Source organism: Cupressus sempervirens, chromosome 8, assembly GCF_028749045.1.
Source record: "Cupressus sempervirens isolate cs-2001-9-10 chromosome 8, ASM2874904v1, whole genome shotgun sequence".
In the NCBI taxonomy this organism is placed as follows: Eukaryota; Viridiplantae; Streptophyta; class Pinopsida; order Cupressales; family Cupressaceae; genus Cupressus; species Cupressus sempervirens.
Genome location: NC_143125.1, coordinates 171,941,515 through 171,965,811, shown reverse-complemented (window position 1 = coordinate 171,965,811; position 24,297 = coordinate 171,941,515). Strand labels below are relative to the sequence as shown.

The window sequence follows — 24,297 nt, the reverse complement described above, 5'->3', positions numbered from 1 at the left end:
TGTATTGTTTATAGGAATGATGGCATCTTGATCAACAGGTTAAAAGTGTTACATGATCAGAACTTTGTGTTTGATAGAGGGAAGAATTTATGTTCATTTTTGGGGGGCCTAGGGACACTCAATCTCACATTGCATCATGTTAAAGCATGAATGCTTGGTCTGCTCTTCTAGAGATAGCTGAAATCTCGCTATGCCGACAAGGAGCATATGTCCCTAGAAAGAGCCATTGATGGAGCCCAAATTTTTGCAAATTGAAGCTTCAATTTCCTAGTTGTAAGGATTCGTGTATGAAGGAGCGATATAGATTGGAAAACAAATTGGTTCCCAAACCAATGATGGAGATGGACAACTCCATAAATGTTTTCTTTTGAGCAGCCTCATGGTGAAAGGAAGAATATGATAGCATGTGAAGCATGACAACTTGCGATGAATTGTAGGTTAACTGTGTTGAGGGTGTATGGAACCTACTGACGGAAACAATAAGGAGATTTCAGACATTACAATTGAGGGACATATTCTAAATCCCGATGGCAATGAAGTTAAGTAATATACAGACTTACCTATTGTCAACTTTAAGACAATAAACGAAGCCAAGAAATTTACGAATATCCCTGAGCATGAAATGGCATGATAAATATCCAGTTTGAAAGATAAATAAAGGATTCGAAGAAGACGTTGGTCTAATAAACATCAACGCTGTAGAACATTAGCGTTTGAGAGGAGTATATATAGGTGTCGTGGTTAGTTGCAGATCTTGTGTAGAAGCATGCGTGGATGTACTCATATCGTTCTGAAGGAAAATTGATGCTGGTGACTAACCTATAAAGAATGGCGAACATGTTATTTTCCACCAATGGAATCGTCACTTTGCAAGAATAATTCACCGCGAACCATATGGTATCATTGTTAGAGTATTAAACATCAACTATGGATTTCCATATGCTCTCGAAAAATTAGAGGCATAAGATATCCCATTGAGATTATTAAAGATCCCGATTAAAGATATCAAGCAACTATTACTTTAAAACAAAAGGATTTAAATGAAAAGGTACGATTAAGAAATGTAATTTGTATTATATAAAACCGTGACTTTTTGAAGAGTCATATTCTATTACGAAAAGTCATGAGTAAGATATAAATAAGAAAGCATTTGAAAAGGAATAAAGAGGAGACATATTCAGACAATTACATTCATACACTCTCACAAGTATTTTATATTTATTTATTGTATGGAGGAATAAGGAGTTCATTATGACTTTGTAATAAAATTTCTATTATTTTATTTCAATAAATAAAATATCAATAAATAAAATAAAATGTTCTTTGTTTATTATTAAAGGTGTGGAGATATAAACTACAGGTGAATCGTCTTTTGTAAATATTTTTGGAATTCTGTATACAATTTAAATGTCAGATAAGTGGACATGATCATTTAGCATTTTGAATTTGATCATTACAGATATTGTGAAATATTAAATCATTTCTGTATTTGTATCCAGTTTGTCTCCCTGCTAGAGGAGTTAAAATTCAATCTGGACTAATTTAAGATTGGATAATTTTTGGTCTGTCGCATCTTGATTATTTAATTGTTGGTAGTAAGGTGTGTAAAGCATTATGAAGTTGTACATGATAATTCACTGAAGTTGACTCTAATGCCCGGATGAGCAGAGGCACTGGTCTTTTTATTGAAGTCAAAAAATTTATAATTTCCTTCTTGCAAACATCAAATCAATTATTTAAAACCTTATACAAAGCATTCAACTGTTATCCAGCATCCAATTTCATTATGATTGAGTTCGAGGACCTTGCCAGCCGAAGAACTCCAGAAGTTTAAATTCGTTGTAGAAAAGCCTTGAACCAGACAGTTAGTGTTAAGGTGAAGGTTTACCTATTTGGGTGTAGCGGAGCCTGAAGTGCGGGGGAATCGAGAAGTATTCCTGTTCGTTGGCCAAAATTGATTGAGAAGTCCTATCGGAGAAGTGGCAGGCTCTTTGATTTCCAATCTGTGGTTTTGGGAACCAACAACCCCATTGTACCTTTTTTCAGCCCAAAGGATTGTTATAAAACTTTATTGTTTGATATTAAAAGAAGGAGGTGAATAAAGAGAAAAGCATAAGATAGTGTTTCTAAACGATACAATCTTTAATTGAATACAAAATAAGAAGCTAACTAATAAAACCTAACTCACTAAAGATGACCATTAGAAATATTACATTATTATCTTAATACCTTTCCTTAATTCATTGTACTAACTACCCTACAAAAGACAATCTGCAGGGTTGTTTGATCAAGGATGCATAGAAGGCTACCCCCTTCTCACCAGAACACACTATGATATGCGCCTGCTATCGAGATCGTCCCTGAATCTATAGAACATCTAGAAATAACCATGATAACCACAAACTATCCAATCTAATGTTGGGAATCAAAGATATGACTCCTTGTAGCCAGAGATACCAAGAACATCTTCTCAAATTGAAACAACGATTTTGATTTTTTTTTTTGGAAAACCCTTGTGCAGATCATTCTCTAGAAACTCTAGGTGCGATCTAGAACATCTGCATGAAACCACAATTTTTGTGGAAAAAAATGACAAAACCCTCCCATTGATGTTAGTTTTGTTCGACCACAACATACAGAATCAACACTCGATATGCGAAACATTAAATACTCAATCCTCTCTTGATAAGGTCACTTCTTATGCTAAGTGAAATGTCCCCTTTTCTGATTTGATATGGTATTTCACACTTCTAATCAGATTTTCAAAATCAAACAACTGCTATCACAAAGATCCACCAAATTTCTCAAGAAACCCCAAATCGGGTATGCCAGAAATGGTGCCAAAAGCTTCACAGCTTCACCTATTATTAATAAATCTGAAAATGGACATTTTTACAGAAATTTCAGCAGCATAACAGCCTACAAAATGACATTTCCAGATCTATATAGCCTTTACACAACAGCTCACAAATGTAGGACAAAAACTATGCTCATCGAGCTCCCGAAATTAACACAAAAATGCCCGGAAACACCACAAAAACACTAATAAACTATCTCAGAAGTTTAATCACGTCCCAATACATATATTCAGCTCTATTTTAACAGCTTAAAGTCTGAAATACAGCAGCAACCAAAACTGATATGAAATGCTCAACTGAAAACACCAAACTCATGAAAAAAACACACCCAAAAACCCACAAATCTATACTGTTCAGCACAAAGGCAAACTCTGTATGAGCATGCACATGGAATGGCTTCAAACTCCCGTCCTTAGCCTTCCTAGAAACCTGCAAACTCCCGTTCTTGGGTCTTCCTGGAAACCTGCAAACTCCCGTTCTTGGGTCTCCTTCTCCACAGGTTTGGCAGCCTCTGAAGAATAACAAAGAAATCAGCAAAATCAAGTTCTGGAATGAGCCCAAAATGCCTCCAAAACCCCTTAAAAGAGGTCATAACTGTAACTCACGTCCAAGAGAGGTTAATGAAACATATTTTAATAATAATTTTCATTTATTAGTCCAACGGTTTCCAAAGATTAACCCCCCTTTTTCCGAAACTTCACTTTCTTGGGCTTGCCTGTCTTAGCAAAGATTATTATTTTTTTATTATTTGAAAAGGGGACATGACAAGTCCTCCCCTCCCCAAACATTGCTTGTCCTCAAGCAATGGCTAAACAATAAACCAATCAATCCACCTGGATCCCAAATGTAGTCATGAACTATACTACTACCAATTAACACAGGCTCCTGCAATATCCTCTGCAATATGACCAAGAGGAATCCATAATCAAACTGACAATTATAGCTCAACCCAACTCCAAAATCACCACCACCATAGTCAAAAACCCATGAGACACAAACTCTTAGAACATCAGAACCCAAGTAAAGTGGACAAATCAAACTGCCAACACAATAAATACCATCAACGCATCCCACTGGCCTATACGAAATGTACAATCCAACTCTGCAACAATGGTGAATGCTCTCATATGAAACTATACCAAGTATGGAGAATCCACACACTGTACAACTCCTGCAATCAACACAACTCTGTAGATCATCGGCCACTGTCTCATAACCATAACTCCCATGCACCCCTAATGGTGAAAAGCCATCACAAGATGAACAACAAGAAATGGAACCCAAACCAAATTTTCCTACCATCAACTCCTCAACACAAGGATCAATTGCTAACTGATGTACATACCCTGCTGAAGCATCACTCCAAAACTCCTGCTCTAAGTCATGTATTATCAAGCTATCAACTGCAGGACCTATCACCATGTCGTGCCCATCACAACTCTCATCCCGAGGCATCAAACTATTCCATAACTGATGATAAGCACTAGGAACCAAAGTACATCTCTGTATCATAATCTCATTAACATGGTCATCAAAGGTAAATTGATGAGCGTACCTCACAGTGTAATGCCGATAGAATGCGCCAATCTCAGTCAGTGGCTCAGACTGTAATCCAGACGAAACTAACTGCAATTGATCATTAACCATGTTGGAATTGACTACTATCTCTGAAGATATCACCAAGGGAGTAGTATTACTAGTAGGAACCATGCCAATTGTCGACTCACCAACATCACACATGCTCTTTGATACATCTCTAGTCTCTGTGCCATCAGTACTAGAGGCCACCACCATGTCAGGCATACAACAATCTGCTACAAAACCCAACTCAACTGAACCTGACTCTAGTGGGAATGAACCTGATATGCCAATGTTAGTATCAAGGATGGATGCATCCCCATCTCCACTGTCTCTGAAAATCTCGGCCATGGACATCCTCGGATCACCAAACACCATAGCTTGTGACTGTATAGAATCAGGTAAAGACTGTAGCCACTCTAACTCCATGGTCGCCTTAGCCAATTGAAACTGTGACTCCTTGAAAGCCAACTCTGTACTCTCAAGAATCTCAGAAGTCACCTCAAGTTGCTCAATAAGCTCACTCACCTCATCTTCCTTGGCCAACAATGCATCATATGCTGTACTGCCCCACTCCATAAGATAATCTCTGTCAGCTACCAACTGCATATAATTCTGTCTCAAAATCTGAATAGCCTCCCATAAAGAGTGGATCTCTGTCAAGGAAAGATAACTGCCTTCCTGCTCATCACTAGTAGGAGAACCCCATCCATAAACTGCTAACAACTGACGAGCAGCATCAAAATGCTGGCAAGTGATAGCAATGTCTCGGTCACTAACTCTTAACTGATTAGGCACATGATGGCACTGGCTTGACTGTCTCCTACAAACCTCCTCTGATGCACTGTCTAAAGGAGTATCCTCAAAGTCAGTAGTCTCTAGAGTATTACAATCCATACCCTGTGAATTAAATCTAAAGCTCATATCAACATACGGAGTATCAAAAACATTAGCACTGCTGTCCAACTCCTCTGTACCCAAGGAAACTAAGTCTTCAAAACTGCCCACTACATCCTCCTGGATGTCATCAATGCCAATATGATCCTGGGACTCATTTGTACACACTGCCAAATATGAAATATCATCAACACATTCCAGCAAGTATGGTCGACTAGATATATGAACAAAGCCCAACACCGGTGTATAAAAACTAATACAAACATCGGATAAGCTCCTGGCACAAGAAAAGACAACACCGTGCAATCTGCTAATCAAATCCATGGTAGCACCCAAACAATCACTGCTACCAAAAAGTGTTAATGATTTACAGTCAACTGAACCCTAAATGCCAATATAAGAATCTCGAGTCCATATCTGTAAACTAGAATTAGCTGGTAACTCAAGCAAAATCCTGACTTGAGTAATATGACCAATACCAACTAACTCCACATACCTGTCATGATGAGATAATGTAGTGACAATACTGTCTTCACACACCTTGAGCTGGCGGGATAAATCATGTGAAGTACTACTAGCCTCAACCTCATGTGACGAAGCATCTAACTGTGCCTGGTACTCTCTCTCAGAAAAGTCATGAATGCTCAATGTCTGCTCATCTACACCAGGTATCTCACCATCATGCACAACAACATCCTCATAATCATCATCCTTGAGGTCAAATCTATCTATCACTCTTTGACTAAAATCATCAAATGTAGTTACCTGATCATGACCTTGAGTAGTCATTCCATGATACCACCAATCATAGGCTACATCTTCCAAGTTTAGACTTGCAATTTGAACAACATCACTCTCCTTCATGGGGTTAAGTGTGAAGAAGGTCTGTAATTTTTGTAGCCATGCTCTAGCTGAAATTTTATTTGTTCCATCAAAAGTAGGTGCTGTAAACTTGCTTATTTTATTTTTGAGCTCTCTTCCACTTATGTCATGCTCCCTTCTGTACTCTTTCTTAGGCATCAAAGTGTTCATCATATCCACATATTCTCTAAAAGGAACTGAACTACGAAAGTCATCATCTAAGCCATTATAAGTAGCTCTTAATGTAATCAAGTTACCTGTAACCTCTTCCATAGGATTAATGGCTGGATTTGGTACTGGTGGCTCATCTGCAGGCAAGAAAATAGTTTTGGTTGATTTAGATGGTGTGGATTTCAGATTTCTTGGCTCCTCTGAAGTGCTCCCTTTCTCATTAATAGATGCAACTCCTTGTAGTTTTTCTGTCAATATTCGCAAAGCCTCTCTAGTTTCTGCCAAACTATCCACTGTTTGCTTCTGAGTATTTTGGATGTCTTGGAAGAATTTCTTTGCCATCTCATCTGGATCAGCCATACTTTTCCCTTCCTTGGATTTTGTACTTTTACTTTCAACTGGAGGTTTGATCAAAATTTCTTTATTCTTTTCTCGCTGCAAATATCTTTTTTCTCTTTCACTTAGTTGCATGCAACCATAAATTTTGACATGCAGCTGATTAGAAGCAACATGCAACCACCAAATTCACCAAGAACTAACATGCATATGATTAGAAGTAGAATGCAACTATAAATTTTGACATGCAAAATTTGGGTAGTTATCAAAACTGACATGCAAGATCTGGGTAGTTGTCAAAATTAACATGCAAGATCTGGGTAGTTGTCAAAACTGACATGCAAGATCTGGGTAGTTGTCAAAACTGACACGCAAACTTCTACAACCACCAAATTCACCAAGAACTGCAACTTCTACAAACCCTCAGGCTGGCAAGATCATGGCTCTGATACCACTGAAATGTCCCCTTTTCTGATTTGATATGGTATTTCACACTTCTAATCAGATTTTCAAAATCAAACAACTGCTATCACAAAGATCCACCAAATTTCTCAAGAAACCCCAAATCGGGTATGCCAGAAATGGTGCCAAAAGCTTCACAGCTTCACCTATTATTAATAAATCTGAAAATGGACATTTTTACAGAAATTTCAGCAGCATAACAGCCTACAAAATGACATTTCCAGATCTATATAGCCTTTACACAACAGCTCACAAATGTAGGACAAAAACTATGCTCATCGGGCTCCTGAAATTAACATAAAAATGCCCGGAAACACCACAAAAACACTAATAAACTATCTCAGAAGTTTAATCACGTCCCAATACATATATTCAGCTCTATTTTAACAGCTTAAAGTCTGAAATACAGCAGCAACCAAAACTGATATGAAATGCTCAACTGAAAACACCAAACTCATGCAAAAAACACACCCAAAAACCCACAAATCTATACTGTTCAGCACAAAGGCAAACTCTGTATGAGCATGCACATGGAATGGCTTCAAACTCCCGTCCTTAGCCTTCCTAGAAACCTGCAAACTCCCGTTCTTGGGTCTCCCTGGAAACCTGCAAACTCCCGTTCTTGGGTCTCCTTCTCCACAGGTTTGGCAGCCTCTGAAGAATAACAAAGAAATCAGCAAAATCAAGTTCTGGAATGAGCCCAAAATGCCTCCAAAACCTCTTAAAAGAGGGCATAACTGTAACTCACGTCCAAGAGAGGTTAATGAAACATATTTTAATAATAATTTTCATTTATTAGTCCAACGGTTTCCAAAGATTAACTCCCCTTTCTCCGAAACTTCACTTTCTTGGGCCTGCCTGTCTTAGCAAAGATTATTATTTTTTTATTATTTGAAAAGGGGACATGACACTAAGCTTGCAAAGTAAGATCATGAAATGACTTCAAGGTTCCTTCAATTGTAGATACTCGCTTAGTTGAAATGATGTGATTTGTTGGGATCACCAAGGGGACTTCTGTTGTTTCTCAAGACTGGTCAATTAGATTCTAAGGTTTTGGCTTCACAATGTGCAATGAAAATATATTTTGATTTTTTCCGTGAACTCTCAACTTAAACTTCTAACTTGTACTACTACTACTAACTATGGATGCAAGGAAGTATGAATTGACTTGGATTCCACTAGATGCAATTTTGTCAGCGACTCTATCCACCTAGTGTGAGCTTTTAAGGTACTTTCAAATGCTTTTCAAATTGTGATCTCCTTTTCAATCCCATCAATGGATGCAAACTAAAGATTGAATATCAATTGAAGTTAAGTGCATTTAGTCACTAGCTAGCTGCACATGACACACTTTTAGTCAGCAAGAGGCTTGTGGCCTAGTTTTATGTTCGATTCTAGCAAGTAAGCATTCACAATTTCTTTCATCCAACTAAGTTAGCTAAAACAAATTCTATTCTATCTTAACAACTTGAAATGAAATCTACTCTTAAGCGAGGATGAAGATCATCATGTAATAACACAAACTTGATCACAACAAGTCACCATGTCAAAATAACAATGACAAGTAGAGCAAATTTGGCTAATATTGTAGCAACCAATCTCCAACATCTCTTTACAAATGAGAGGAGCAAGCCTATATTAGGAGCTCAAGTATAATGAATGACTAAGACTAAATCAAACTCGAAGGCCTAGATTAACTCCTACAAAGTCTAATTAGGGTTGTCATCCCATCGGCCAATGAGATTCAAGCACCTCAAAATGAGCCAATAGAAAAATTACATAGTGACAACCAACCAAATGGCATTGAAACATGGGCCAATCAAAATTAAATACCTAATCTAGCAACCATTGATAAAATTGTTTGCCACTTAGGCTTACATCAAATTATCCTTCAAAATATGATTTCCTTTATTTTTCTCTCTCTCTTTACCAATTCGATGAATGTAATATCTCCCTAGGATATTTGTTCCAGATTTTTACCAAATATTCCACAAAAATTCTAACAGCAATTTGCATACAACTGATTTCTTTTAATCAAATAGATTAAATTGAAAATCATTTAAAATATCGGACTGAAATAGAGATTTTGAAATGAAATATGTATTATGAAGTAATTGGTAAAATGCTTGCATATTATTAACAGAGACCGAGAGGTCATTATATACAAAAGAATGGAACGATGTTTCCTTAGGAAACGAGGAATAGAAACATTCTATTCTAGCTGAAAGAAAGCTAAAAAAGCTACAAGTCAATAAATATATACAATAGATTACCACTAACTAATGATAGACGATTATCTATTATCGTAATACCCTCCCTTAATGGTTAATCTATCTATAACACCAAGCTGTCATTTGAATTTGACAAACTTATCAGGACCAAGAGGCTTGGTGAGAATGTCTGCACCCTGATCTGTGGTAGGAAATTAATTTAATCAATTTCCCCTTATTTCTCCTCTTAGCCTTTGGAAAACGTGAAGGCTAAGAACTCCACTTAGTTGCTACAAGATGGGGACATTATAGATTGAGTGTGCAAAATATTTGGTGGCATATGTAAAGCACCAAACTTCTTTTCCTGCAAGAATATCTTCAGACATAAAGGAAAAGATCAAGGCAAACAACTCTTATAGTAGAAATACAGATAGGAGAGAGACCATAATGAGTAGATAAATGTAAAAAATAAGAATACTTACCTGCACACGAGGGTCCATAGACATTTGAGAATGGAACATCTCCTTTCTAAAGATGGTTCAAGTGGGAATGGAACATTTGTTATTATTCTCCCCTATAGTGTAAATTCCCACTTATTCATTGAATAACTTTGCATTGCATCAACTATGGCAACTTCTCTCTGTTTAATACATCAAATTGTCCTATCATGGAAAATATCTTGCTTGGAATTGTATCCAGTTGCTCCAATGAGAAACAAGTCAGCCTACTCCGTTGTTGCTGCTTGCCCAATGGATTTAACTCCTAGCTTATGCTAGTGTTCCTTATCATCAACCTCTATTACAAAAGCAAAAACTATATGAATGTTTCCACTCTCCACAACCAAGTTGAATCAAGTTCTCTCATCTCTAACAAAGTGGAAAATTGCTAGTAGAAATCCCTTCTAAGATGATCTGTCCATAGAGCTTAGAGTTCTTAATCACTCATTTTTTTTAATTATTGTCATCTCATGTCTCATTCTTGACAGCGTCTAGCCTCATGTAATTTGTATCCATCTGACATGTTCTTACTTGCAATAATGCTTACTCAGAAATGCTACATTAACCTCAATATCATGTTGCCATTTTCCAATCTTAGAACATTTATCATCTCAGAGTTTCCTTCTAAATAACTTCACAACAAGGTTTCTATCTTCTAGAAATGAATATCAGGGAGAAAATGAAATCTTGACCATTAATTGCCTTGCTGAAGGAATCTGGAGTTATATTTTTGTTCAGAATTGTACAATGACAAGTCTTCTAAATCGCATCCTTGAAGTATACATTCTACAGTAAACAGGGGCACTACTCCAATTATTGCTCCCTCACGCTTACATAGGATGCCTCCAAAAGACAAGTCTAAGGTCTCTTCCTAAGCACATCTTGTATTAATGATTGTTCATTTTATTTGATACCCCTTTTATCAGTTATTACTATTTTCATAATAGTTGTTGTGATCATCAGTGATCATAACTAATCGTCTTTCTAATAATCGATGATTTGAGCCATCATATATATTTCTATTAGTATGATCACTTGGTATTTGTTATTCATTGGAGATTATGGTAGTAAAAATCGTGTTCCATAAATCTTGTCTGCATCAATCCTCCATAATGCTCATGAAGCAATAAATGGCTTGTTTGTGTTGCCCTCAATATTCACGTCACATCATAATTGATCTTTCAATGGTTTATAATCTTGGTATTTAACTTCAGGTTGACTATTGTGAATGATCACCTGTGCTCACCAGAAGTTTATAACTTTCTGTTACAGAAGATTTGTTCATTGTTGAAGCTGAAGATATTGGTGACAGCAGATAAACACTTTCTTAACCATGCATGGACGATCTACTCCATGCTTATTGTTTGGTTAATGTTTATTATCTTTGTTGATCAATTAATTTAATGCCTCTGTTTGTCCATGTACACAAGACTGTAGGAGTCGTACTTGGTCTAGTATCCTCGTCTTGCCTTTGTCAGGCAATGATGGTCCAAGATATGTAACAAATTGATAAATACTTTCAACATCATGAGCTCCTCCCCATGTAATTTCCCATAGAGAACTTTGCAGACTTCATCCAATTTTCCCTTCCAGCATGACTTCAAAATGATGGTCTTCTTCCCAGCGGCGAATTGCAACATTAATGAATGTTTAAAGAATTTTTGTCCAATTTTGAAACTTTTTCTCAGATATTTACCACGACTGTGGTAAAATCCTTACGGTAATAGGACAAGGAGTAGAATCTGCTCCTATACACATTTAAGGCTTTCATAATCTGATGTTTAGTTTGATAAGTTGTCCGACTCAACCTAAAAACAACTCAAAATCATGGCACCTTACATCGGTGATTATTGATTTCATAGTAAGAATACAGTGATCTCTGCAAATATTGGCTTCTTTGTTTGTAGCAGTCAAATTACATACTGCAGTTACTCCATCTATGATCACAATATTCATCCCTAGCCCTGCTAACTAGCAAACAGGTTAAATCCAAAGCTCAGAGATCTGTGAAATCTCAGACCTTCAGACATTAAATCTTCTTAAAAGTGAACGCTGAGAAAAATGTCACAACTTTCATTTCCGGTATTATGGAAGTGGCTTCATTCAAATGAATGCCATGATCGCTCAGACTCATTTTAAAGAACAATCAATAACCCTCTTTATGTCTATTACAGTGCGACTGTAACCTCATAAAACCTTCAGTAAGTAACCAGATGTCTTTTGGCAGTATAGATATATCTGCTCACTGCCCGCAAATTATTGTCCGAGTGTTGAGCATTTCATGAATAATGCCAGGTGCATTCTAAGCTCAATATTCCAACTCTATGTAGTCACAGCATTCTGTTTGTTGCAGGGAGAATGAAATCTTTAAGGTCCGTATTTACTGAGCAAATATTATTATTCCAAAAACTTTAATCGCCCAGCGATAATATTTTTATGTTCCCTGATAAAAATTCTCCAGCCGTTATAGTATAGTTGTAATGAAACAAATGTAATCAGCTGTCCCAAATAAATTCAATATAAGTGCCGCTATGAAATTTCACAGAATATTATTCCTTGGAAACAATTTTGATTGGCCCCACACAAATGTTATTTAGCGATCAATACCCTCTGTTTGATGAAATATGTAAATGAAAAGAATCTAATTCTGTAATGTTCTTCTGGGTACAATAGTCATTGCTTTTGAAATATGAATCACAATGTCGATAAAATAAAGGCATCGCTCCCTTCGCAAACATCTTCAGACTCTGTATTGACTTCCTGCACTTCTTCCATTACAGCTTCCACAAACAAAAGAGTGGGACAATGAAATGTAACGGGTGCGAGCTTGTGCGTTACACATCTCTGTTATTTGGCGGATCATATTATACAGTGATTCAAGAAAATGATCATTCTCTCCTTTATCAGTCCGTTGCTATTAAATACTTCATAGAGATAAAATCCAGAATCATCCTGCTGTGATACATTGTTGTGTTTTAAAGATCATTTCTGCAAATGTAATAACACTGCCATAATTGATTGGTGTTCCAAATGCAGATATGAACAACTTATAAATATGAGAGGAGGAGACATGTCTCTATGGTTAATCATCATTTAGATAATAATATATTAACAATATATATAACCATATATATAATATAATATAATATAATATAAGTAGAATCTAAATGATGACTTACCAACAACAAAGTATTCATGATCAAATCAATCCGACTGAAGCTACAACCTTAACAAACCAGAGCAAGAAAGAGTACACGAATTACAAGAAAACCTGAGAGAGGGGACAAAGAAGACATCAAGAATGATGGGGGTTAACGAGTGTGCCTAATAGAGGTTGCCAAGAGAGGCTAATGGCCCACCCATTGTTTCGGTTGAGGTTAACGGGATGGTGTTTAATCTCAATGGCCTCCTTAAGCTTCCTCTTGAAATAGTTGTCCTCTTTGGAAAGGATTTGGGCACTCTCCAAACATATATGATGTTTGGTAGCTGATGAGTGCTCTGCCAAAGCGGACTTGTGTACCTTCTCATGCTTATGGATTCTAGTGAGGAATGATTGACCAATCTCTCCTATATAGGGAATGCCGCAAGAGCACACAATCTTATAGACTCCCGAGTCAAGAAATGAGTCTTTAGAGTCCTTGAGCAAGGGGAGGTGATTACTCAACTTTGAAAGGGTTTTGAAGGCGACACGAAGGTCCTTTCTACTTTAACATTTTGGCAATTTTTTGAGAGACGCCATTTGCAAAAGGAAGGGAGGCATTCAAGGGAGAAAGAGACTGATTGAGGTTAAGACGAGAGTCGGAAAGAAAGAAGGCTTTGGCATGTTTAAGAGCCTTAAAAATTTGTTTATGTGAATACCCATTTAACTCAAAGACCTAGTGAAGGTAGTCAAGTTCTTGGGTTAAATTGTCATCATCACAAATTCTAAAGGCCCTAAGAGTGAGAATCTTAATGATGTTTTCTTTTTGGCCAGGATGGTGGTGGAAGACGAGTGAAGGTATAAATCGGTATGGGTGGCCTTGCAATAAACCCAAAGACCAAAGTTACCATTGGGCTTCTTGATGAGAAGAACGTCTAGGAAGGGTAACTGGTTGTCATACTCAATCTCCTTGGCGAAGGAAATGTTGGGCGCTAAGGTGTTGTTGTGTCGATGAAACTCTTCAAGTTTGTCAAGCCCATGTGGCCAGCAAACATTAGTGTCATTAACATACTGCGTCCACCATCTGGGTTTGAGGGAAAAGGAGTGGAGGGCCATCTCCTCAGCATGCTCCATCCAGAGGGTATCATACATGTAGTATATAAAATGGTTGTGGAACATGCACATTATGACATATGTGAAATCTTAAGATAACAATTACTTGAAAACATCATAAGAATTAAGTGCGACAAGTCAAAAACCTTCAAATTTGGATCCCTCATTTTGCATATGTTCTTTCACATAATTCATAAGTTTCCTAGTATGCATCCTAGTGCTTGGAAAGAAGATGTACCTGTTGCAATACAAATCGCAAAGTATTATAGAATGCAAGAAAATAATCAGTTGGTTAGTGATCTATTTGGTTTCTTTAAGGGATTTCAAAGAGAGATGAAACAAAGAATGAGAATCCCCAAGGAAATAGTTGATAAATATGCAGATTTAATGTGTTTTATGGTTGAAATTGACAGCATTTGCATGGAGTCCGTGGAACCAAGAGTTCCATGGATTTCTTCCATGGGTTATGAAGTCGACCGTTTCATTGAAACTCAACACGTTGATGCTATATTAGCTTTAGAAAAAGATCCTAATACTGAGTGATGGTGTTTCTTACAAAGACAAATACAATAAGGTACAAGAAGAACTCACCAGGAGTTCAAGAAAGAGGAAAGCTCAAAAATACGTAGACAAGATTGCTGATAAGGAAGGTATAACAAAGGAACAAATGACAGAAATAAAGAAGGTGAGTGAGGCAGCTATGCAAGCTCAAATTGAGGCCTCTACTCTAGCGAAGACAATTGATGAAGAAAGAGTTGAAGTTGGGCCATGGAGGTGTCAGATTCATCTGTCGAAATGGTCGCTGAACCTTTGGTAACTCTTGCACCTCAGAAAGCTACAAGAAGATCCACTAGGAGAACTCCTCCAGTGAAGTTAGAAGAAAGAAGGAAGAGGCAGCCACGAGTGCTGCAGCATCAGTGAGACCTATTAGGACACCTAGACCCAAAGCTATGGCAAGGAGCTTGGTCCTAAGAAGAGTAAGGTGATTAAGTCACCACTTGAGGAGCCCACCTAGGAGAAATAAAAAACTGAGAAAAAGAGAGTGGAAGACAAAGGAAAGTGGAAGCCTGATATGAAGAAGATAATTGACATAATCGAATCAAGGTCTAATCAATCAATTGAATAAGTAGTATGACAGGTATGATCCTGATGATGAAAAGATCTTAGAGGTCTCTATCATTATATATCTGTTAAATTTCAAGAGGATATGATTGAGATTCAGGGTAGTATAATTGATGATTTGTTTGAGAAACTTGATGTAAGAAGGCAGAGAGCCTTGGAGGCAGGCCAAAGAATAAGAGCAAAGACTCTAGATGATTTCTGTACATTGATTAGCTTTGAGGAAATGAACAGAATTCTCAAGAAGGCTAAGGATAAACTGAGATCCAAGATGAGAATCATCAAGATCATGGCAGGAAAGTATGAGGAAATTGGAGAAGAAACTGCAAGAGCTATCTCTCAAGTATTAATGGAAATTGATTATAAGGACGCACCTGCACTTCAAGCAAAAGGAATCACCATCAAAGAGTAGACAGTGACACCTACTGAGTAAGGTAAAGATGAAACTGATGATGTTAACCAGTTCTTTAAGACAGTTCAATGACCAGATTTCTTTGTAATTGGAGTACCAATTACATTAGATGCATCTAAGGAAGAGAAAGAGAAGAATAATTTCCTGGGTATTTTCATTTCCAATGAAGAGATTAGAGAAATAATGGTTGAATCTCAGGACATGGTTGAGGAAAAAGAGGAAAAGCAAGAAAAGGAGAAGGAGAAAGAAAAACAAGACATAATGACTGAAGTAGGGATAAGGGATCTGTTCTTTAGCACAGTTCAGCAACCAGATTTCTTTGTAATTGGAGTACCAATTACATTAGATGCATCTAAGGAAGAGAAAGAGAAGAATAATTTCATGAGTAACTTCATTTCCAATGAAGAGACTAGAGAAATAATGGTTGAATCTCAGGGCACGGTTGAGGTAAAGGAGGAAAAGAAAGAAAAGGTGAAGGAGAAAGAAAAAGAAGACATAATGACTGAAGTAGAGATAAGGGATCAGTTCTTTAGCACAGTTCAACAACCAGATTTCTTTGGAATTGGAGTACCAATTAGAGTAGATGCATCTAAGGAAGAGAGAGAAGAATAATTTCATGGGTAACTTCATTTCCAATGAAGAGATTAGAGAAATAATGGTTGAATCTCATTACATAGTTGAGGAACAAGAGGAAAAACAAGAAAAGGAGAAGGAGAAAGAAAAAAAAGACATAATGACTGAAGTAGAGATAAGGGATCAGTTCTTTAGCACAGTTCAACAACCAGATTTCTTTGTAATTGGAGTACCAATTACAGTAGATGTATCTAAGGAAGGGAAAGAGAAGAATAATTTCATGGGTAACTTCATTTCAAATGAAGAGATTAGAGAAATAATGGCTGAATCGCAGGACATGGTTGAGGAAAAAGAGGAAAAGCAAGAAAAGTTGAAGGAGAAAGAAAAAAAAGACATAATGACTGAAGTAGAGATAAGGGAGGTGATTAATGAAGGTAAACCTTCAGTAATCACACTTGATGAGTCAGTCCATGATACTGATCAATTGGCTTCTCAATCTCCTAAGATTGATGAACCTAGTGTCCCTACGGATAAGGAAATTGCATCTGATAAAGTGACAGAGAAAATGGAAAGTCTCTTAGAGACTCCTTATTTTAGAGAAGATTGAAGCAAAAGCATTGTTGGCAAGTGACCTTAGCAAGGCACTTGCAAGTGTTGAGAAAGGAGAAGATCTTGGAACTTATGATAAATACCAGTTGATGAAGATTTCTCTGATGGACTTTGCGAAGGCTAAGGAAAGGTCAGAAAAGAAGACTAAAAAGAAGGCAAGAGTGTTGAGCAAAACATTGGACACCATGAACAATCTATTGCCTAGTCCTTATACATTTCAAGGCAGTGATATTGTGGATAATCTGGATAAGGTACTCAATTACTTTGATACCCATTTTCAGTCAGTAGAGCAAGCAACAAAAGTCAAGGTAAACAGAAGTATAAAGCTAAGTGATTCTCAAAGGTATGTGCTTCCATGACTAGTAACACCAAGTTAGTTGATGAACACATTAAGAATGTAAAAGCTTGTATTTTTGAAGGAAGAAAAATGTATATTTACTGTATCAAGCTAGTTATGTAGCAGATATTGAAAAAATCATCAAAGAGGATGAGTATAGTCTAGAAAAACTGGCAAAGGTCTATGAATCATCTAGTCAAACAGTTTCAGACTTTGATAAGGAAGTGTGTAAGGTATTGGATAAAAATTAGTACACTTCAATATGAGGAGGACAAAATTAAGAGGAGATTTGCCGAGTTAAGGAGTCGTCTCACTCCTAAACACGAGGTCATGTAGAGAGAACTAGAGCTGTAGGAGACTACTCTGAAGTCATATGCCATTTTTAGATCAACAAATCTTGAGGCAATAGAGATAGCTTGAGACTTAGGTAGTAGAGACCTTGTGGTGAAATTTAGGTAGTAGAGACCTTGAAGAAGTCATGGGATACAAACTTTCAAACTCTAAAGGTAAATTTTGCAGACATTTTGAGGCTTCTATAGATATGTTTGCCTAGATGAAAGTTTTGACAACTGTATATATATACTTAAGAGTTTATAGCACCTTGCCTTTGTCATTGATGTCAAAGGGGGAGAGTTAGAGTGAAAATTGATATAAAAGGAGTTTTAGCATAACATGTCCAGTTTATGATGTAAGGAAGAGTTTTGACAGATCAAGTGTTAAGAGCTTTTTGTGTTTGGCATTAGACACTCAAGTCATTTTTCACTAAGTGTTGCCATCAATGACAACGAGGGAGATTGTTGGCAAGTGATCCGATGTTGTCATTGATGACAACATATTTCATTGTATGATCACTTGTGAAAAATGCCTAAGTCTAGGAAAGACATACATAGCACAGATGGATAATTTTGATCAATGATGACAAAAGAATTAGTTAGACAAGGCTACAACTTTGAGGATATGATATATATGAGCGTGTGAGCTACTATTATGGTCGCTTGTGTTAGAATGTAGTACAATGTGAGTTTCAGTGGTGCGAAGTGGAACAAGTCTAGTATGACAGTGTTTCAGGACAGTTTATGGAGATCAAATATTTTGGCTTAATAAATTGAATTGCCTTATCAATTCAATTACTTTGCAATAGTGGGATGACATCCAAGGACAAAACTCTTGGATAACATAGATTAATATTATATTTTGGTCAGTGTATCAACACATTTTGTAAAGGCTAGTTGGAGCAGCTGGAATAAAGAAACAAAATGGTATAAAGGAAAGTCTATTTGCTATGTGAGGAGAGAAGAAGATATAATAGTGTGTTATGGTGCTATGTGCGAGCCTTGATGCTGTATTTGAGCAATTGTGTTCAAAGGAACTAATCAAGCGCTATGATGCTATTTATAGTTCACTCTTTTGATGTAATAACCTTTTGTGTATTGGACATTGAGTTTAGAAGGTGTCTTTGACCTTCAGCCTCAAGCAGTGAACTCTCTTTTGTTCTCTGATGAAGGGTGCTCCCCTGAATACCACAAGCACACAACAAAAACAAAGAAACAACAACAATTCAAGAGAACAAAATATGGGCTTCCTATTATCTTCACAAGTGTGGAATTATAGAATTCAGATTTACAATATGCAAACCCACATGGGCACCTTCCTCACAACAATTTGCAAGATAGAGTTGCAACTATCACTTAGAATTGCCCTAGACAACCTACGGGCCTTCCTTGTATAGGCATTTTTCACCGCCCAAGAAAGTTCTGGACACTAAGCCCTAACTCTTGAGGCCGACTAACCTCATATTATATTATTTTATTACACTTTATTACATAGAATCGGCTCAAGACAATTTACAAATTACATTTTTCGGATGGCCCACTTTCAGAGACCACAACTAACAAAATGTTGACCCAATTGGCTATTATAACCCCTTTTCGGAAATGGAAGTTCTATTTCTACAACGGTTGATAGCATGCAAGCACCTAATAGCCGAGGTTTGACCTCATTTCGGAGCAATTTAGGTCTTCATCGTTGAGCCTGAAGTTTGGATAGCCAAAATTCATGCCAAAAATCTGCAGTAACTACACCAATAGATATGATATGGCAATGAAACTCATCTAGTAGGTTGATACATCTAAGATGAACCTTCAGATATAAAATTAGAACAATCTGAGCTCATAAGACCAACTTACTAATAGGTCTTCATCGTTGAGCCTGAAGTTTGGATAGCCAAAATTCATGCCAAAAATCTGCAGTAACTACACCAATAGATATGATATGGCAATGAAACTCATCTAGTAGGTTGATACATCTAAGATGAACCTTCAGATATAAAATTAGAACAATCTGAGCTCATAAGACCAACTTACTAAAATTAGCAAGCTTCCACAAATAACAACTCTGCACTGGGATAGCCCTTATTGAAAATGCAAAAGTAAAAATAGAAATATTTTTGGGTGATGCAAGATTGCGCTTACACCCAAGATACTCCCGCATCATTCTCTTAACTCCTAAAAGGGTTGCAGACCTTTAACAAGGTTTTGTCTCCAAATAGGGACTCATGTACTAAATATAATGTAATGACTCCTAACAGGTTCAGGTCCTCTAACAAGGACATTTTCAGAGAAGTGCATTATCTTGTGGGTTCAATCCCCTTCGGGGTTTTCCCTTGGCTAGGGTTTCCTCAAGAACAAATCATGGTGTTATGAATTCTCTTGTTGAGTATGTTTTACTCTTATGCTTTATCATTTCAGTGGTTACATGGAATTGTGGTAAAAGATTTAATTTATATAAATGTTGTAACATTGATTCACCTTCGCCTTCTCAGTGTTGCTTGATCCTAACACATTTACACATGGTAAATATAAATATTTTAAACCCTAGTCATAAACTGAAAAAATTAAGTTTTATAGTTCGCGTTAGGGAATACTAAATCAACACATTATTTTTATTTGTCCCTAATCTTAAATTGCTTAAAAAATCAGCATTTAGTTAGGATTAGCAATTGATGTTGATTGTTTCATATTCCCTAATCCTTTTCAGGGTGTAGGGTTAGGGAATAAAACAAAATTATGATATTTAGGAAAACCTTAAAAAGAGCATATTGTTATAAAAAAGCCCTGATTGTTATCCTAAATTCTGAAATGGGGTTAGTGTTATGGTTAGGCATCAAACAGAATACAACATATTGCCTTAAAAAACAACCCTAATCCTAAATATTGAAGACTAATTTCAGAGTTTAGGGCTAGGGTTTGTGAATAAAAATATAATAAAACATTAGTTTAAGTTTAATTAATTAGTAAAATGAATACAAAAATGAAAGAGCTAGTAAAAACATACAAGTCCTTTACCAAAGTTTGAAGATTTAGATACCGATTTTGAAGATGTTGATCTTATTAATGTGCCTCAAATCCAAGAGGAGTCCTTGAATGTATGCTAAAAAGCATGGTTGGGAAGCTCTAAAAACAAGTCTGTCTTCTTGCAGGAAATTGTTGGAACTACAATTGGAACAATTGTTGTGTTGTTATTGATGTCAAACTTTATTGGTAAGACAGTTGCTATCTGAGTAGAGTGCCATATCAAGATGATTGATAAAAAGGATTTGAGAAGAAGAGATAACAAAAGGACCTAGAGAAAAGGTTTAGTTATGAGAAACTACAATGGGCACTTGATTAGTTAGACTTTGGCAAGATAATGTGATTGTTTACTCATAACCTAAGAGGAGAAGACAATTGTATTGAAGCCTAGAAGAAGTGATCAAAGGAAGACCAAATGCATAGGCTTGACTGAGTAAAGAGCAGAAGATTAAGGAACTAGAAGTATATGCTGAGTGATGCCAGAGTTGACCAAGTGATAGTATTAACCGAGTAGAATACAATGTCTACCGAGCATTAGTATCGACCGAGTATTAGAAAGTATGCTAAATAGAACAGTTAGTATCGACCAAGTATTTCGGTGATGACTGAGCGTTAGAACCCAGTGTTGGCCGAGTGACAACATTTGACAATTTATGAGGAAATCTTGATTTCCAGCCGACACAATTGAATTCTTGGAATATGGAAAACGGTCTGAAGATAAGGATGGATGACCTGGAGCATTTAAAAGATAACAAACTATGTCTGAGCATTTCTAGGCATGGATTTAAAGAGAAGTTTTGAGAAGTTTCTAAAAGAGAAAGGGCGAAACAAAAAGATGGAAAGATTCGATGAATCGGACCTAACCCTAAGATCAATGGTCATTTCTAAGCAGCAAAAGATCAGAACTACCTATCTAAGGAGGCATAAGGGCTAATCTAATAAGGTTGGAGCAGTTGTTGATGTCACTGACTGACAAACTTAAGCAGGAGGTTGAGAAGAGTTATGAAGAAGTGAAGTGTGACTTGAAGGATTGCCAAGCAGATTAGAGACAATGATGATAATGGAGGTCAGTTAGTGAATCAACATATGAGCTACATTGTGATCTGTATTTGCAAAGTGAGTCGTATTTATTAGATCAACCTATTGTTATTTTCTAACCATTGTATCAGTATTGAAATCCTTCAATCAAAGTTGACCTATCAATCATTTGAAAGTCCTTTAATCAAGGTGACATTCTAATGGAATGTTCTAAAGCCCTCTACCAAGGTCACTCCTAACAGGGTGATTAAATCCTTTAACAAGATCACATTTAACAATGAATTTTGTAACCTTTAATAGGGTTGGCTCCTCACAGAGCTCACTTTAGAAGAGTGAAATATTGTTAGCATGTTACTGGTGGTTTTTCCCAAATTGGGTTCCCACGTTAAATCCTGGTGTCATACTTGTGTGAATGTTATTTGAGATGTTTTACTGTTATTGTTTTACATTCTGTCAAGTTTGTTACTACTTGGACAGTGGACTGCTTTTCTTTATGTTGCTGATTATTTGCTATAGAGACCGAGCTACTTAATGATTAGTTATGAATTATTTGAAGTAATTAAAAGTTGAATTGGTATATCTGGACCTCAGGATAACTGATTCACCTCCACTCTCAGTTATTCTAAATCATTTTAACAATATCATCGGAGAATTAAATTGAAATGTCCAAAAAAATTGCAGTTTACAGCCTTCATGTAAGAAAAAATAAATTATGATGATAACATCTATTGCCAATGTCAGTCAAGCAACCAGTCAAAATGGAAGACAACAACATTTTCAAACAATTGTTGAGGAAAATATTTTGCAGGCATTTGAGATCTGAAATATCATGATATTTGCAAGTTTCTCTGGCATGAAAATCCCTAAAATTTGAAGTTTGAGCACCACCTTATCACAAGTTATTGATTTGGATGACTCAACAAACCATCCGCTCAGCTCTGCTCCTGCAATGCCAATGGAATTGATTGAGAGAGCTGGTTTGAATCACAACAGGGCTGCTATCTGATTTATTTGACATCCAAAGTCTTCAACTAGAGCTGCATAGATACAGAGTCACTGGAATTTCTCCAATTGCATTTTTGCTAAATCATTACAGTACATTAATTGTAAATGGGTTAGTGCTCACTGCAAGTGTCTACCTTCTTCCCTGCCCTTGCTATTTCATTTTTCTTTCTGTTTAAAATGCTACTCTCTTCGTGATCTATCTAGCATTTATCAGCTTTTCAAGAGAGTGACATCATTATGTTTGTTTCTTATATTGAGAACTATGTATGCCCTTCTGTTTCTTATGTTTCTTCACTACTCTGGATGACATATTTTTTTGGAGCTGTACTACTTTATTTTCATAATTTGGCCCTTCAGAGTGTGCTGTTTTTTCAGTAACATTTATACTATTTAAAATTTTAATAAAATATTTGATCTTTTCAAAAAAGAAAGTTGAACCAATGGAACCAAATTAAACCAAGCAGTTATTTAAGTTTTTTTCCTTCACATAGTTACTTTTGTTTTGGATAGATAGACCCAATTTTTTTCTTAGATTAAAGTTTTTAACCATACCTTTTTAACCATACCTTTATACAATCCAAATTTGGGAGAACTTAGGAAATGTTCTTTCTAGTTGGTTGCAGTATGGAAATGAACGAGGAAGCTAGACGCCTGCAACAAGGACTTGTTGAAGTTGAAATTGAGGCTGAGCATCTTCTCTTGGCTAAACAACAGGTGAATAACATGTTTGCCATTGAAACTTGCTTGGTTTTGAATCATGTACAATTGTGAAGCAGTCATATCTCAGGATATTGGTCTTTCCGTTATCATACTACTTAGAGAGGCTTCTGAATAACTGTGTTGAAAAAAATCATGACGTTGACATTTTAGATCTCTCCTCAAATTTTTTTATCTGTTTTTCAAATAACCATGGAAAAAGATTCATAACATTGACATTCCAGATTTCAGCTCTCTAATTGTCAATGTTTTGAATATTATGTTTAGCTATTTCAAAAGTAGAAACATCTGAAATCTCATTGTTATGAAACTTTTCTATGTGGTTATATCAAAATTGGTTCTATCACATCTTACTTATCTGACTATCTCAAGTTGGAAAAAGCTGGTTGAGTGTGACAGGTCCAGGAATAGCAACCGAGAGGCTCTAACAGCATTACGAAAACAAGCTCGCACTTCAAAAAGTAGTGTTCCTTCTCCTTATGAATCACTCATGAAACAAATAGGGGGAAGTGATGCTAAAGTCAAGGAAATTTGCAGAACTTGTGGAGACCATGATTCAACTGAGAAGACATGGATGATGTTTGCTGGAGGAGACATTTTTGCACGCTTACCATTTCATGCAGTTCATGTCAGCTTAGAGAAAGGTACACAACTGAAAGGGCACTCCATCCATTTCTTATTCTTGATAAGAAGAATTTACCAAATGTTTTTACATCTATAGACTCATATTATCTCCACTCTCAAGCAAGCATCTTAACCTACTTAAAAGCATCTTAACCTACTTTTTAAATAGTTTTTATTAACAAGGTCAGTGTTATCTTCTTCCATTTGTCTTATTGAGCCCTAGAATTACCTTATTTTGATAGAGTAGTTTTTCTTGCTCCATTCTGTCAAACAAAAGTCTATGTAGGTCACTGCAGAAAATTTCACTGACAAGATCCAAAGGAAGGTCAAAGCAACCAGTAGGATCAACACTGCATGTCCAACCTGTGCAATTACCAGATGTATAGACTGT

The 24,297-nt window shown here is 36.5% G+C and overlaps 1 protein-coding gene across 5 annotated transcripts in view; it reads left to right on the top strand.

The window, feature by feature from the left end:
- Nucleotides 1–24,297, top strand: part of LOC149542103 (uncharacterized) — a 40,671-nt gene that overhangs the window by 3,680 nt on the left and 12,694 nt on the right. For 3 of the 5 annotated variants that reach the window (XM_089797150.1, XM_089797146.1, XM_089797148.1), the window contains exons 3-4: nucleotides 23,179–23,279; nucleotides 23,665–23,926. In XM_089797150.1, the coding sequence (XP_089653276.1) occupies nucleotides 23,190–23,279; nucleotides 23,665–23,926 (352 nt within the window). In that variant the 5' untranslated portion in view covers nucleotides 23,179–23,189. The remainder of the gene's footprint in view (nucleotides 1–23,178; nucleotides 23,280–23,664; nucleotides 23,927–24,297) is intronic. The other 2 variants (XM_089797147.1, XM_089797149.1) reach the window with 1 other exon arrangement.